Raw genomic sequence first — 11,834 nt, 5'->3', positions numbered from 1 at the left:
TTTCTTTTTGGTGCAAATTTTCACATAGTTAGAGAGAGGAAGATAGAGAGAGAGGGAGAGGCACCCAATAGGTTCGCATGAATGCAGACGAACAGAAAATGATTCAGAGAAATTAAAACCCTAATTACTTTTTCAATATTTTTTCAATAATTTTTTGTGCTTGATTTCAATAATATAGCAATTAAATTTTACCTCGATTCGATCTGAGAGATAGGCGAGTTTGTTGTTAAAAAAAGATGCCGCCGCACGGGGATGTAGATCGGCAGATCTCACAATTAATGGAATGCAAGCCATTAACAGAGTTGGAAGTGAAGACGTTATGTGATCAAGCGAGAGCGATACTTGTTGAGGAATGGAATGTGCAACCTGTTAAATGTCCTGTTACGGTGTGCGGCGATATACACGGACAGTTTTATGATTTGATTGAGCTGTTCAAGATTGGTGGCAACGCTCCTGATACTAATTACCTCTTTATGGGAGATTATGTTGGTGAGTTTTTAAGGATATTTGTTTGGAAATGTGAAAGCTAAGTAGAAATTAGAAATTTCCTCTGAATTTAATGATTTGTTGGTGATTAGGTTACATTTTTGTGGTTTCTATGGATTTTGTGTTTAGAATTGTTAGAGCTAGGTAGGATTTGGTAGACTACTTCTGTTGAATTAGGAATTTGCACATGAAATGTTGGAAATTTGGTGGATTTTAAGGTTTATTTTGTTTAAAATTGTAAAAGCTTGGTAGAATTTGGTAGACAATTTCTGTTAAATTAGAAATTTGCATGTGATTTATTGGATTTCTAAAAATTTCCTCTGCGTTTAATGATTTGTTGTGGCGACATAGGCGGAATGTGAATTGACCTAAATAGGATGTAGAAACAAGAATGCTACAGTATAGGTTGTGCTTTTGTGTACTAAGTAGATTGTGAAGCTATATGGTGGTTGTTTTGTGGTTTGTCGTGATTCGAGGTTTTATTTCTCAATTATTCATGATAAGGATGGTACGTGATTGGCTTTTCATTTATTGGTAGCGTTACTATAATGTATCGACAAATGGCAAGCTTTATTTTGATCTATTTGTCGTTTCATACTTGAGAACGATGAAGCGTGGTTGTGATGTGGATCTCTCACGTGCGTGGTGGTTGGAATATGACAAAGTTACTTGATGGCATGGAGGCAAATGTAGGAGAAGTTTCTACTCATTTGGTAAATTTCTTTGGTGCCAAAGATGACAAGTTTATAAGAACGTACACGTGCAGACATCCTCTTGAGAGTTGCAGGATGCTGATTGCGGAACAAAATAATTTGGCCATCCAATGAGATGAATGACCAATTTCTTTTGATAACTGAGAAATCCCTTAATGTGGTGCACGGTTCAAATTTCCGTGGGTAATAGGCCTGCCCCTCTAACTTTCTCCACTTAAGCATCAGGCTTTTGTCTGCAACAAGGTACTCGTGATGTGCACCTAACGCACACATCATGTGTTGTGCTCTTATCACTAGACGAAAGCCTTGGGGGGTTTGTGTTTGGGGGTGGGGGTGGGGGCGTGGGGGGAGTGAGTGAGTCAGCTATACTTATTCTTGTCCTTTCAGAAACTTATTATTAGTGTTATTCTTGTCCTTTCACAAACTTATTATTAGTGTGAGTGGGCAGCATCCGGAAAGCCAATGCTCCATGCTGAATTTTTCGACTGTGTCATACTTTAATGGACAAAGATTCAACAAGTTATTGCATGTCATGAATTGCTCTTTTGAGTCTTGCTTTCTAAATATATTCTCTTGTTATTGGAAGTTCTTTCCGTAAAGACTGCTTCTCCTACTCATGTGAAAAAAATTAGTGCACAGATGTCAAGTGGGCAGTCCAGCAGTATAGTTTTTTCCTACTCATTTTTTGTCTATTTTCTGTATAGTTTTACCAAAAAGGCAGTGTTCTCTTTCATAAGTTGCTCGGACTCTCCAAAAATGTTGCCGCACCCGTGTCGGATCCTCCAAGAGTACACTACTTTTGGAGGATCCAACATACACCTGTCGATATTTTTGAAGAGTCCGAGTAACATATACATCTCATAAGCATGGGTTCCATAAAGCTATTAACATTTTTTGGTGTTAAATGACTGATTTAATGGTAGTTAGAGGCTTCCTTTTTAGGGTTTGTTTTTTTCTTTCTATTATTTTTTGCATTTAAGGTAGATTTCATCATATAGATCTTACTCCATAAACTACCCGCAAGGGTGGCTCAGATGGTTGAGCATGGGGCTTTCATAATGGAGGTCTCAGGTTTGAAACCCCCTGCCTACAACAGCAGGGGATTTGCCTTCGGAGTCGAGCTCGTCGCACGGGGCTTGCCTAGTGCGGGTTATCTCTCCTGTGTGGTTTGCGAGCTATTGCACAGGAGCTGAGTTTACCTTGTGCGCACCTGAAGGGTAGCGGCTGCGGGTTCCCACAAAAAAAAAAAAAAAAAAAAAAAAAAGATCTTACTCTATAAACTGGATGACAGTGTACATTTTATTCACTTTTTCCTGTTCTGTTGATGGTTTCCTTATCTCACCTCTTCATGTTTACTTCTTTGTATGTTGACTAGTACCTCACTTTCCTTGTTGGTCGAGTACATTATTGTTTATCATCAATAATTGCCTAATGAATGCAGACCGTGGATACTATTCTGTCGAGACTGTCACACTATTGGTTGCTCTGAAGGTCCGTTATAGAGATAGAATCACAATTCTTAGGGGAAACCACGAAAGCCGACAGATCACTCAAGTGTGAGTCACTTACTTTTGTTCATATTGAAGTGCCTAAGTTAGGTTGTCTGAAAAGATAATTGGTCTTTCTTAACAGCTGATATTCAAATATTATTCTTTGCGATTGCTTAAATGATCTGGTTTACGCAGAACATTGAGATATTTACGTTTATGCAATGCTACTTTATCCAAAGTCCAAACAAAAAGATGTATCTGCATTGCTCTTATATTTTCTGTTCAATCTGCTAAACTGCAATTTCTCCAATTACGAGAATTTAGAAGAACTTAATATGCAATGCTGCTTGAGTATGTAATTTTTTTTTCCATATGGTGCACTATTTATATTTGGTAATTGGTAACAGGTAATAGTATACGTTATGCTGTTTGGTGCATGATACTTGTACATTTGTTTCTGTCACAGTTTCACTTAAGAGTTTTACTGGTCAAGGATGTTCCTAAATGCCACTTTCTTTCAAAAGTTGTCCCGTTTGGTGGAATTATCTTATTTTGACTTTCTGCATGTGGTTTGTTTAATATCCTCTTTGCTTCTCTCTCCTTCTGTTTGAGTGAGAGTAGCAATGTGAAATCTACGCTTCTATGGCTCAAATGTCCTTTCTTGATTTGTGTCTGCTCTTGTTGCACTCAAGCAGCACGTATAATGGACTGTGATGCTTCTCTTCAATGTACTCAAAATAATCTTCTTTCCATTTCTCACCCTCTTTCCTGAAATAAAAAAAAAAAAAAAAAGGAGCATGGAGGTCAGGCATTAGAACTAAGGATATCAACTCCTGGTTTGTTCTAAGAAGTTGAAGAGAGCGGGAAGATAAACGTGTTGCTTGAATTCTATATTTCTATGTAGCAAAAACATGTATTTAAGTCATGTCAATAAGAAGGAAGCAATAGTTTTGGAGAATCAATGATGGCCTCATCGTCATGCTATTTGATAAGATAAGTTTGTTCATTGCTTAGGTTTTTCAGTTCTTGTTGTGGACCTTGATCACTGATCATGATTAGTTTTTTTTCTTTCTTCTTTTTTGGTTTTTTTAAAGACTTTTTATTATACAAGTGGGGAAAGGGAAGGAGAAAGGCAAGGGGAAAATGGGTGGTCAATTAGAAGGTGGGGAATTTGAAGCCTCACCACTAAGGTGAAAATTCAGGTACCCATCCAACTTTACTACTAAGATTCCCCTGGATTAGGTTAATCAGGCTGGTTAAGCTTTGATGGAGAATAGGCCTAGTGGAAGTGCTGGGAAAATCTTTCAATCAACCAGATAAGTGATATAACATACCACCTTGCAAAGAAACTAATTTCTGCTTTCATTTAGACATTCCACCTTCAGGATACTTTTTCCTTCTCTGTCATGATTAATTATCAATCTATGTTCCCTTTCTTTTGTTTGTTCTTCCAGTTTTTCTAAGATGTATTGATTGCATGGTTTCTGCCTTAATCTATTGTTGTTACTTAGATTTGCTGCTTAGAAACCGACATATTGTGCACTGAAGATTCTCGGCCTCGCTGTGGTTTTTCAAAGTATTTTATTTTTGCTGAGAAAGTTACGCAAGGATAAGAAAGCTGGGGACAACAAAGATGAGGATGTTCCAGCAGCTGTTTTCTTCTCATCTTGAAGTTTTAATGAGGCTAAGGTGCCGTTTGGCCATAAAAATTATTCCCTTTTTTCCGGATTTTTTTTCTTCACTTTTTTCACTTTTGGGCGTTTGGCCATAAAAAAAAGGGGCAGCCCGGTGCACTAAGCTCCCGCTATGCGTTTGGCCATAAATATTCCGAATACAACTTGAAGTTGTATTCCGGAATACCAAAAACTCAAAAAACTTGTTTTTAAAAAAAAATCACTTTTTTCACTTTTTTACAACTACATTTCACCAAAAACTACAATTTCAAAAACTATGGCCAAACACAACTCCAACTCCAACTTCAAAAATTCCAAAAAGAGTGAATTTTTTTTGGTATCTATGGCCAAACGCCTACTAAATGTGATTTTATGCTCCTTTACCCTATGTAATGGAACCACATTTTTGTTTCTAAGTACCGCATGTGTAGTAGTCCCATGAAAATTGAAAAATGTGCTCTTACTGGATCTGAGAACTATTATAATTCTTCCTGGTGAGTTATTTTACTAATAGAAGCAAAATCGTTTACAATCTACGCGAAGATCATGTATATACCTGAAGTGAAGCTCCTAATATTGTCCTTCCCCCACCCCTGGTCTCTAAAAGTCATGAAACTCTTTGCATGGACAAACTTAGCAATCAAATTCAACAGGAGCCAGGAGGATATCATAACTGAGTAGTTGAATAATGATGTCATATTAGAAGCTGGAATGTTAAGTTGCTAAATCTTTTGGTAAGTGTCTTTTAATTTTTTAATCAAGTAAATGTATTTTCATTAATAAAAATGGCCACAACGGCCATATACAAGAGATATACCAAAAATTAGAGAATTTACAAAACAATATGATTCTCTACATACTCCACCCAATCGACTATTCTACAAGGAACTTTCTTTGTGCACCAAAAGAAAATAAGGGAATGGAGGTTACTCCTCAACTGAGAGAAACTCGACTCTACACCTTCAAAAGATCTTCTATTTCTCTCTTTTCAAACAAACCACTTTAGCGCAAGTGGAACCATATTCCATGCCCTTCGTCTTCTTCTTCTCACACTCTTCCAACTGAACATCAACTCTCACTGTGTTTGACATTGTCCATGAAGTGCCAAACCACCTAAGTGTATCCCGCCATAACCTCATGGTCAGCCCGCAATGTAGAAGAAGATGATCCGTGTCCTCGCCCGCCTCCTTATACATGTCACACCAACTGACGCAGACAACCTTCCGCTTTCTAAGATTTTCCATTGTCAAAATCACCTCTCTAGTGGCAAGCCAAGTGAAGAAGCACACCTTCCTTGGCACCTTTGGAATCCATATCGAAAGTTTCCTTTCATATGCATGTGTCTTTAGTTGTTTTTTAACCAAAGGATTGGCGTCGATAACTTGAGTCACAGTTGGGCATTACACACTCTCCACTTGTGCATTGAAATAAGTCCTTAGAGCACAAGGTTCACTTAAGCAACTTTGCTCTCTAACCACTAGATAGATGTTTGACTTATGGTTACTTATCAATGAAGGTATCTGCAGGAAATCCTTTTAATATTTATTTGTGGGCAGTCTTTTGGGGATAGATCATCTATGCTATTCATGATCAGCCTCCTTACTTGTTTGACGCCCTTTTAATATTTATTTGATAAGTATATCTGTGGCCAGTCTTTTGGGGATGGATCATCTATGCTATTCATGATCAGCCTCCCTACTTGTTTTACGCTGAATACAATATGACAGCAGGTTCAATACATGTTTGCATTAATTGACAGATCTCTTTACCTGCTAGGTATGGGTTTTACGATGAATGCTTGAGGAAGTATGGAAATGCTAATGTTTGGAAGTATTTCACTGATCTCTTTGATTATCTACCATTGACGGCACTCATAGAGAGTCAGGTTTGGGCTCTTACTGTACAGGCAATTTACTTGAAAGTATTTGTTACGAGTTTTTAACAAGCTTAATTTACTTAAAATTGTAGATATTCTGTTTGCATGGAGGACTCTCACCATCCCTTGATACACTTGATAACATCCGAGCACTGGACCGTATACAAGAGGTATGGAAGTATTTGTGCGACTCTAGCTTTTACATGTTCATGATATGTTAAACTAGTCCGCTTTGTATCATGTCACTGCCTGCTCTCCCTCCTCTTGCTCTATCTGACACCATGTATCAAGTTAATCTCCTATTTATCTAACGAAATTAATCATTATCGCACGACAGCTTGTTGTCTTATGTGGGTTACATCCTTTTTGTGCAAAAGGACTACAGATACAGAACCAAACCAATCAAGACTTTAATAGGAAGAAAATTATGAGTTTCTGTTATGATGAGTTCGAAAGAGTCCCATTTTCTTTTTTAATTTGTTGTAGGATAGGTTTGGCAGTGTTTTGTATATGTTTACATAGAGGCTTTTAGTAGCCTCTTAACCAGTTAATGTGATCCATTTTTCCAGTTCTTCTCGGATATAGAGAAGGCAATTTACTATAACACTTTACTGTCTTTTACTTGCTCCACACCTATTTGCACTAGTGGTTTCCATTGTTACAGATGTTTCATGATTTTTATATCTTTATGCTACTGATCCTGTCACTTTGCATCTTTGTTCTGGTTGTTAGGTGCCACATGAAGGGCCAATGTGTGATCTCCTGTGGTCTGATCCAGACGATCGTTGTGGTTGGGGAATATCACCTCGAGGGGCTGGTTACACATTTGGACAGGATATAGCATCTCAGTTCAATCACACTAATGGTCTCTCACTGATTTCTAGAGCCCATCAGCTTGTGATGGAAGGTTTCAATTGGTGTCAGGTCCGTAGATATAAACCGAACACTTACTACTACCCTCTAACGGAAAATTTTCCACTTTTGTTCATTTAAGCGGAACTTCTTGTCTTTCAGGTATTAGTTTGTACTTTTAACATGGCATTGGTTGCTTTTTGGCAGGATAAGAATGTTGTAACTGTATTTAGTGCTCCAAACTATTGTTACCGATGTGGTAACATGGCTGCAATTCTAGAAATAAGTGAAAATATGGAGCAGAATTTCCTTCAGTTTGACCCAGCTCCACGGCAGATCGAGCCTGATACTACAAGGAAGACTCCTGACTACTTCTTGTGATCCGAATATTTGAGCTGATTGTTTGTAGCCCATCAATATGGGATCCCTGTAGATGTGTCTTAAAAAAAGAGTTCTGTTATTTGAGGATTATTATCATCATCATTCTTTTGTTTGGAGTTTGCTCTGCTGCTGGCTTTTAACATTATGCCTGTAGAGTCGCCAGAGTTTTGACAAAAGGTCTTAGTGTCTCGTCGTGTATATCTTTTCAAAAAGAAGCAGCAATAACATGGTACATTGTGATCTGTAATTTGAAGTTCATTGTAGAAAGCAGGCTTCGTTCAGGTAGATTGTGCTATCTTTAGAAAGCATTTCTTTCCATTTTTGTTTGGTCATAAAGTTGGTATTTTTTTTCCAAGGAAATGAAGAACTAGTTTGGGACGTGCGTTTGTATACTTTGTCTAGTCATTTTAGATACGTGGACCTCCCAATTGGTTTCTGCCTCTGTTATGGAGAAACCATGGTGTAAACTTTAGATCCAACCAAAAGTTTCAAATAATGTGAAGACTCAAAAAGTTTGGGTACACGTTTCTCAAGTTAATTAAAGATAAATTTCAGATAGTGAAATGCGTTCTTTTGAATCCTTGAGATGTTACAGAAATGTATTTGGAACTTTGGAGAATCTCCAAAGCATGGTGTAAACCTTAATCAAAAGTTTCAAATGATGTTGATTACTTGAAAAGATTTTAAACACGCTTATTCAGTTGAAAATAAATTTCAGATAGATTAAACACGTGACTTTTTTTTCCTTTTTTTTTCCCTTTTTTTTCCCCTTGAATTCAGAATATGCTACTGAAATGTATTTGAGAATTTTATAAAGCTCCAACCAATGGTGTAAACTTTACACCTAATCAAGAGCTTCAAATAATATCAGACCAATCATGCTTCTAGTCAATGATAGATTTCAGATAGTGTAAACATGTGTTTTCCAATCCTAAAGCTCCAAGAAAGACCGAGAATGACCTGAGCTTTGGCCAATCTGTGAAGAAAATTAGCAAATCAGATGCATGATGTTGGTGCATAATCATGTCATCTATTGATACCTTCAGTAGCGTACTACTATGTTTAAACTGCAAGCATATGGATTGTGCTAAAGTGAATTTAGGTGCTCAGACGGTTCTACTCTCCGTTAACGAAAAAATCCTTTTCTTAAACTTGTATGCATTTCTCGTTCAAAACAAGAGTATAAATATACAGGCAAAACACGATGATTCTGAAAATTTTAATTTTGAAGCAACCATACAGAATAGAAAGAAGAGTTGTAGACTAAGAATCCTGTGGACTATTTGAAAGGTTCAAGCAAATATACAGTACAACAGGATATGATCACCTTCTACCCAGTCCAGAGTTGCTCTTCATCGTGACATAGTAGAGATGAAGATTAACTAGAATGAACTATAAAATCTCTATTTTCTTCTAAATTTAGAATGATAGAATGAATTACAACACTCTACACGGATTCAACAAGTTTAACACCAAATCAATTAGGATCGCAACCTCTGAGCAAACAAATAAAATGATAAAAGAAAGAATCCTAAGCTGCAAACGTACAGATTTTTTGCCAGAATCGAGAATTAGTCAGAAGTCTAACTGGTCCACCATCAGGTACAGCAGCAGCTCGCCTTTTTTTGAAGAATATTGTTGAACCGCTGACGATCAGCAAGCCCAGCATAATCACCTACATAATGCAGATCCGGTTAAACCATTCAGAATAAGAATTAGACATATTCCCAATTAATTCCAACATATTTACAGAATCAGAGAAAGCTCATATTCAATCAAGCCTTGAGGCTTTTTTACAGAGTTAATCCACAAATGTAACGGGTCTATTTTAGACGCAAGTTGTGTGGGTCCCAGTCCCAGATTTGTTCTTCTGATGCTTATACTGAAACTTTTGTGAATTAACCAACTTTGCAAGTCTTCCAATTTCAGTTTGGTCGATCGTGAAGAAGGATATGAGAACGCTATTCGTGCAGCGTCAAATACTATGTTAAGGTCCACAAAAGAATGATAAGATCTTCCAATTAGGTTGACTACGCCTAAAGAATTTCCATGTTCAAAAGGAATAACACCACCCAAGTCGTTTATCCCTATGCACTATCAGAGCAGCCAAAACCTCCAAGGCAGGGCTGTAAAATGGGTCATATCATTTTTTATTGATGCAGTGATATCTGGGCTAGCTTGCGCATCTTAGCTATTCCATCGGCTACGTGCTATCTCCCACCAGCATGAGTACTGAGTAACTCTCAATGAAGGGGAAAATAATAGGATCTCTTGGAATACTGAAATTCAACCTGGATTTATCTCTTGCACAAGATGACAATCCAAGAGAAACTCAACAAGAATTAGGGATAATATTCTCTCCATTTTTTATACAGACCTTTAACCATTTCTCTCCATTAGCATACCCAAGGTTTTTACCAAGTTTTATATTTTCATAGTTAGAGAGGAAATGCCTCAAGACTTCTCCTCTTCCTTTCAAAGTCCTCCAAGTAACTTGAGTGGTTATCAATAACAAAATAAAGTATCTATTACTTTTCTATACCTCAATAACTTGCACCTTCAATTCTTTAAGTACCTCGGTAACTTTCACCATTAAACACTTGTTGTTTGATTTTCAGATATTTCTTACATTGTAGCACTTCAAAATGACACAGTGCTTACTTCTTTTCCTGGCAAACATTATCGGCAAACATTATCAAAATGAGATTCTGGTACATCATTCAATAAACCCTATTTCATGCATCCTTTTGGCTAGCAGTAAAATGAATTCTGAACATAACCAGAAACAATATTGGAAGAAACGGAGAACAACTATCTATGCCTAAAAAGTCAGCACCTTCCAGACTTCCAAAGTCACTGGTTGCAGAACGTAAATTCAATGAATCACCACAAGACATTTTTGTAAAGCAGAAAAAGCATGTAGTTACCTCAAAGCCAAGTATAGACAGCTTCTCTTCATTTACTGAAAGAACACAGCTCCTATAAGTTATATACGTATGCGTTCCACTCTTTGATGTCGACGAATCATCCAGCAAATTTCTCTGTCTTACTGAGGCGGTAAGCGCTTGTTCATTATGCTTCATGACATGTGGTCTTATTGCAGCATATGTGTCCTCTAGAGCAGATCGGTTCTTTTTTCCTTTATTGCTCTTCACTTCCTTCAAACTAGCTTTAATCTCTATACATTTGAAAGGGATACGATATCCAGTTTCGCTGCACCTATACTTTTCATCATTCTACATGAAAGAACAAAGAGAAAAATCATAAATTTAACCTAAAAATACAATCTAGAAAGCAGTATCTTAACATCACTTTGGTTCATTTTTGGTCACTTGAGACAATAACCAATTGCTACCCCCTTCTCCCTGTACAGTTCAATAAGTGATCCAATTTACTTCCAATAATTCGATAGCCAACTATCTCACTTAATTGTTTGTTGTCCAAACTAAATAACATTTATGTTGTACTCATGAGAGAGGAAATTAACATTTAATCTGTATTTTATCTTAGAATATCAATACATACAACTTTCTACACGAGAATTTTTTCATGAATAACTCACAACATTAGAAATAATGTCTAACATTAGCACTGCTTCTTGTCTACCAATTTCACCATAGCAGCCTGTCTTGAACTAACTAATAATAGCCGAGATTGAGGAAACTATTTTAGTTTAGTAATGATTCAAACGAATATAAGTAGTAAGAATTCTAAAACAACATTATGTTGATCGCGAATAATACTAACACTAAATTATGCATTTTATCAAAACTGAAATAATCATCAATTCTCAAGGAATAAGAGTTTGACCTTTTCGGAGTAGGTACAAGGAACACACGGACCAGAAGGAGAACAATCGTAAGTGATATTTGTACCAATAGGCATTTCTTTGAAGCTCATCAAATGTCTACGCCCTACTATGCTTTCATCTCTTTCAATTGCATCGATCCCTAAGGACGTGTTTGGAGATGAAGAAACTGAAAGGAATATGGACGAGATGATGCATACAAGTATTGCCGGCCAAAATGGAGAATCCATGGAGTTGATTGTGCGATCTCCGTTTGATGATTAATTTGCAGATCCACCACTAATTGTTTTTGTATATGCCCCTGTAGTTTGTATTATATCTATTTAGATCTCAAGAGTTCCTCTTCCAGCCTATTATAAGTCCTGTAAGCATTAAGCACTTTGGTGATTGAATATCTATTGCACTTTTAAACCAAAAAAAGACATCTGTTAGTACAATTTTAAGATTATAAGTTCAAAATTTAAAATAGATATTGATCTTGTGAAGGCATAAAGTGGATAGCAAATGATTGATGGAATTGATCTTGTGAACGTTTTATTGGCATGGGTATTTGAT

At 36.8% G+C, this 11,834-nt stretch overlaps 2 protein-coding genes across 2 annotated transcripts; one reads left to right on the top strand and one right to left on the bottom strand.

Moving 5' to 3' along the window:
• LOC132641450 (serine/threonine-protein phosphatase PP2A-2 catalytic subunit-like) lies at positions 1-7,756 on the top strand. The gene is made up of 6 exons (XM_060358453.1): positions 1-489; positions 2,641-2,755; positions 6,139-6,247; positions 6,331-6,408; positions 6,971-7,162; positions 7,298-7,756. The coding sequence occupies exons 1-6, from the start codon at positions 237-239 to the stop codon at positions 7,469-7,471; spliced, it is 921 nt and encodes a 306-aa protein (XP_060214436.1). The 5' UTR covers positions 1-236; the 3' UTR covers positions 7,472-7,756.
• Positions 7,757-7,835: 79 nt separating this feature from the next.
• On the bottom strand, positions 7,836-11,834 carry LOC132641451 (uncharacterized). Its single transcript, XM_060358454.1, has 3 exons — positions 11,282-11,834; positions 10,399-10,707; positions 7,836-9,146 (listed from the first exon to the last, which is right to left on the bottom strand). Exons 1-3 carry the CDS (start codon positions 11,507-11,509, stop codon positions 9,003-9,005), a joined length of 681 nt encoding a protein of 226 aa, XP_060214437.1. The 5' UTR covers positions 11,510-11,834; the 3' UTR covers positions 7,836-9,002.

The sequence above is a fragment of the Lycium barbarum genome, chromosome 5, assembly GCF_019175385.1.
Source record: "Lycium barbarum isolate Lr01 chromosome 5, ASM1917538v2, whole genome shotgun sequence".
Classification (NCBI taxonomy): domain Eukaryota; kingdom Viridiplantae; phylum Streptophyta; class Magnoliopsida; order Solanales; family Solanaceae; genus Lycium; species Lycium barbarum.
Note: the sequence above shows the minus strand (reverse complement) of the source record. Positions and strands in the feature narration are given on the sequence as shown.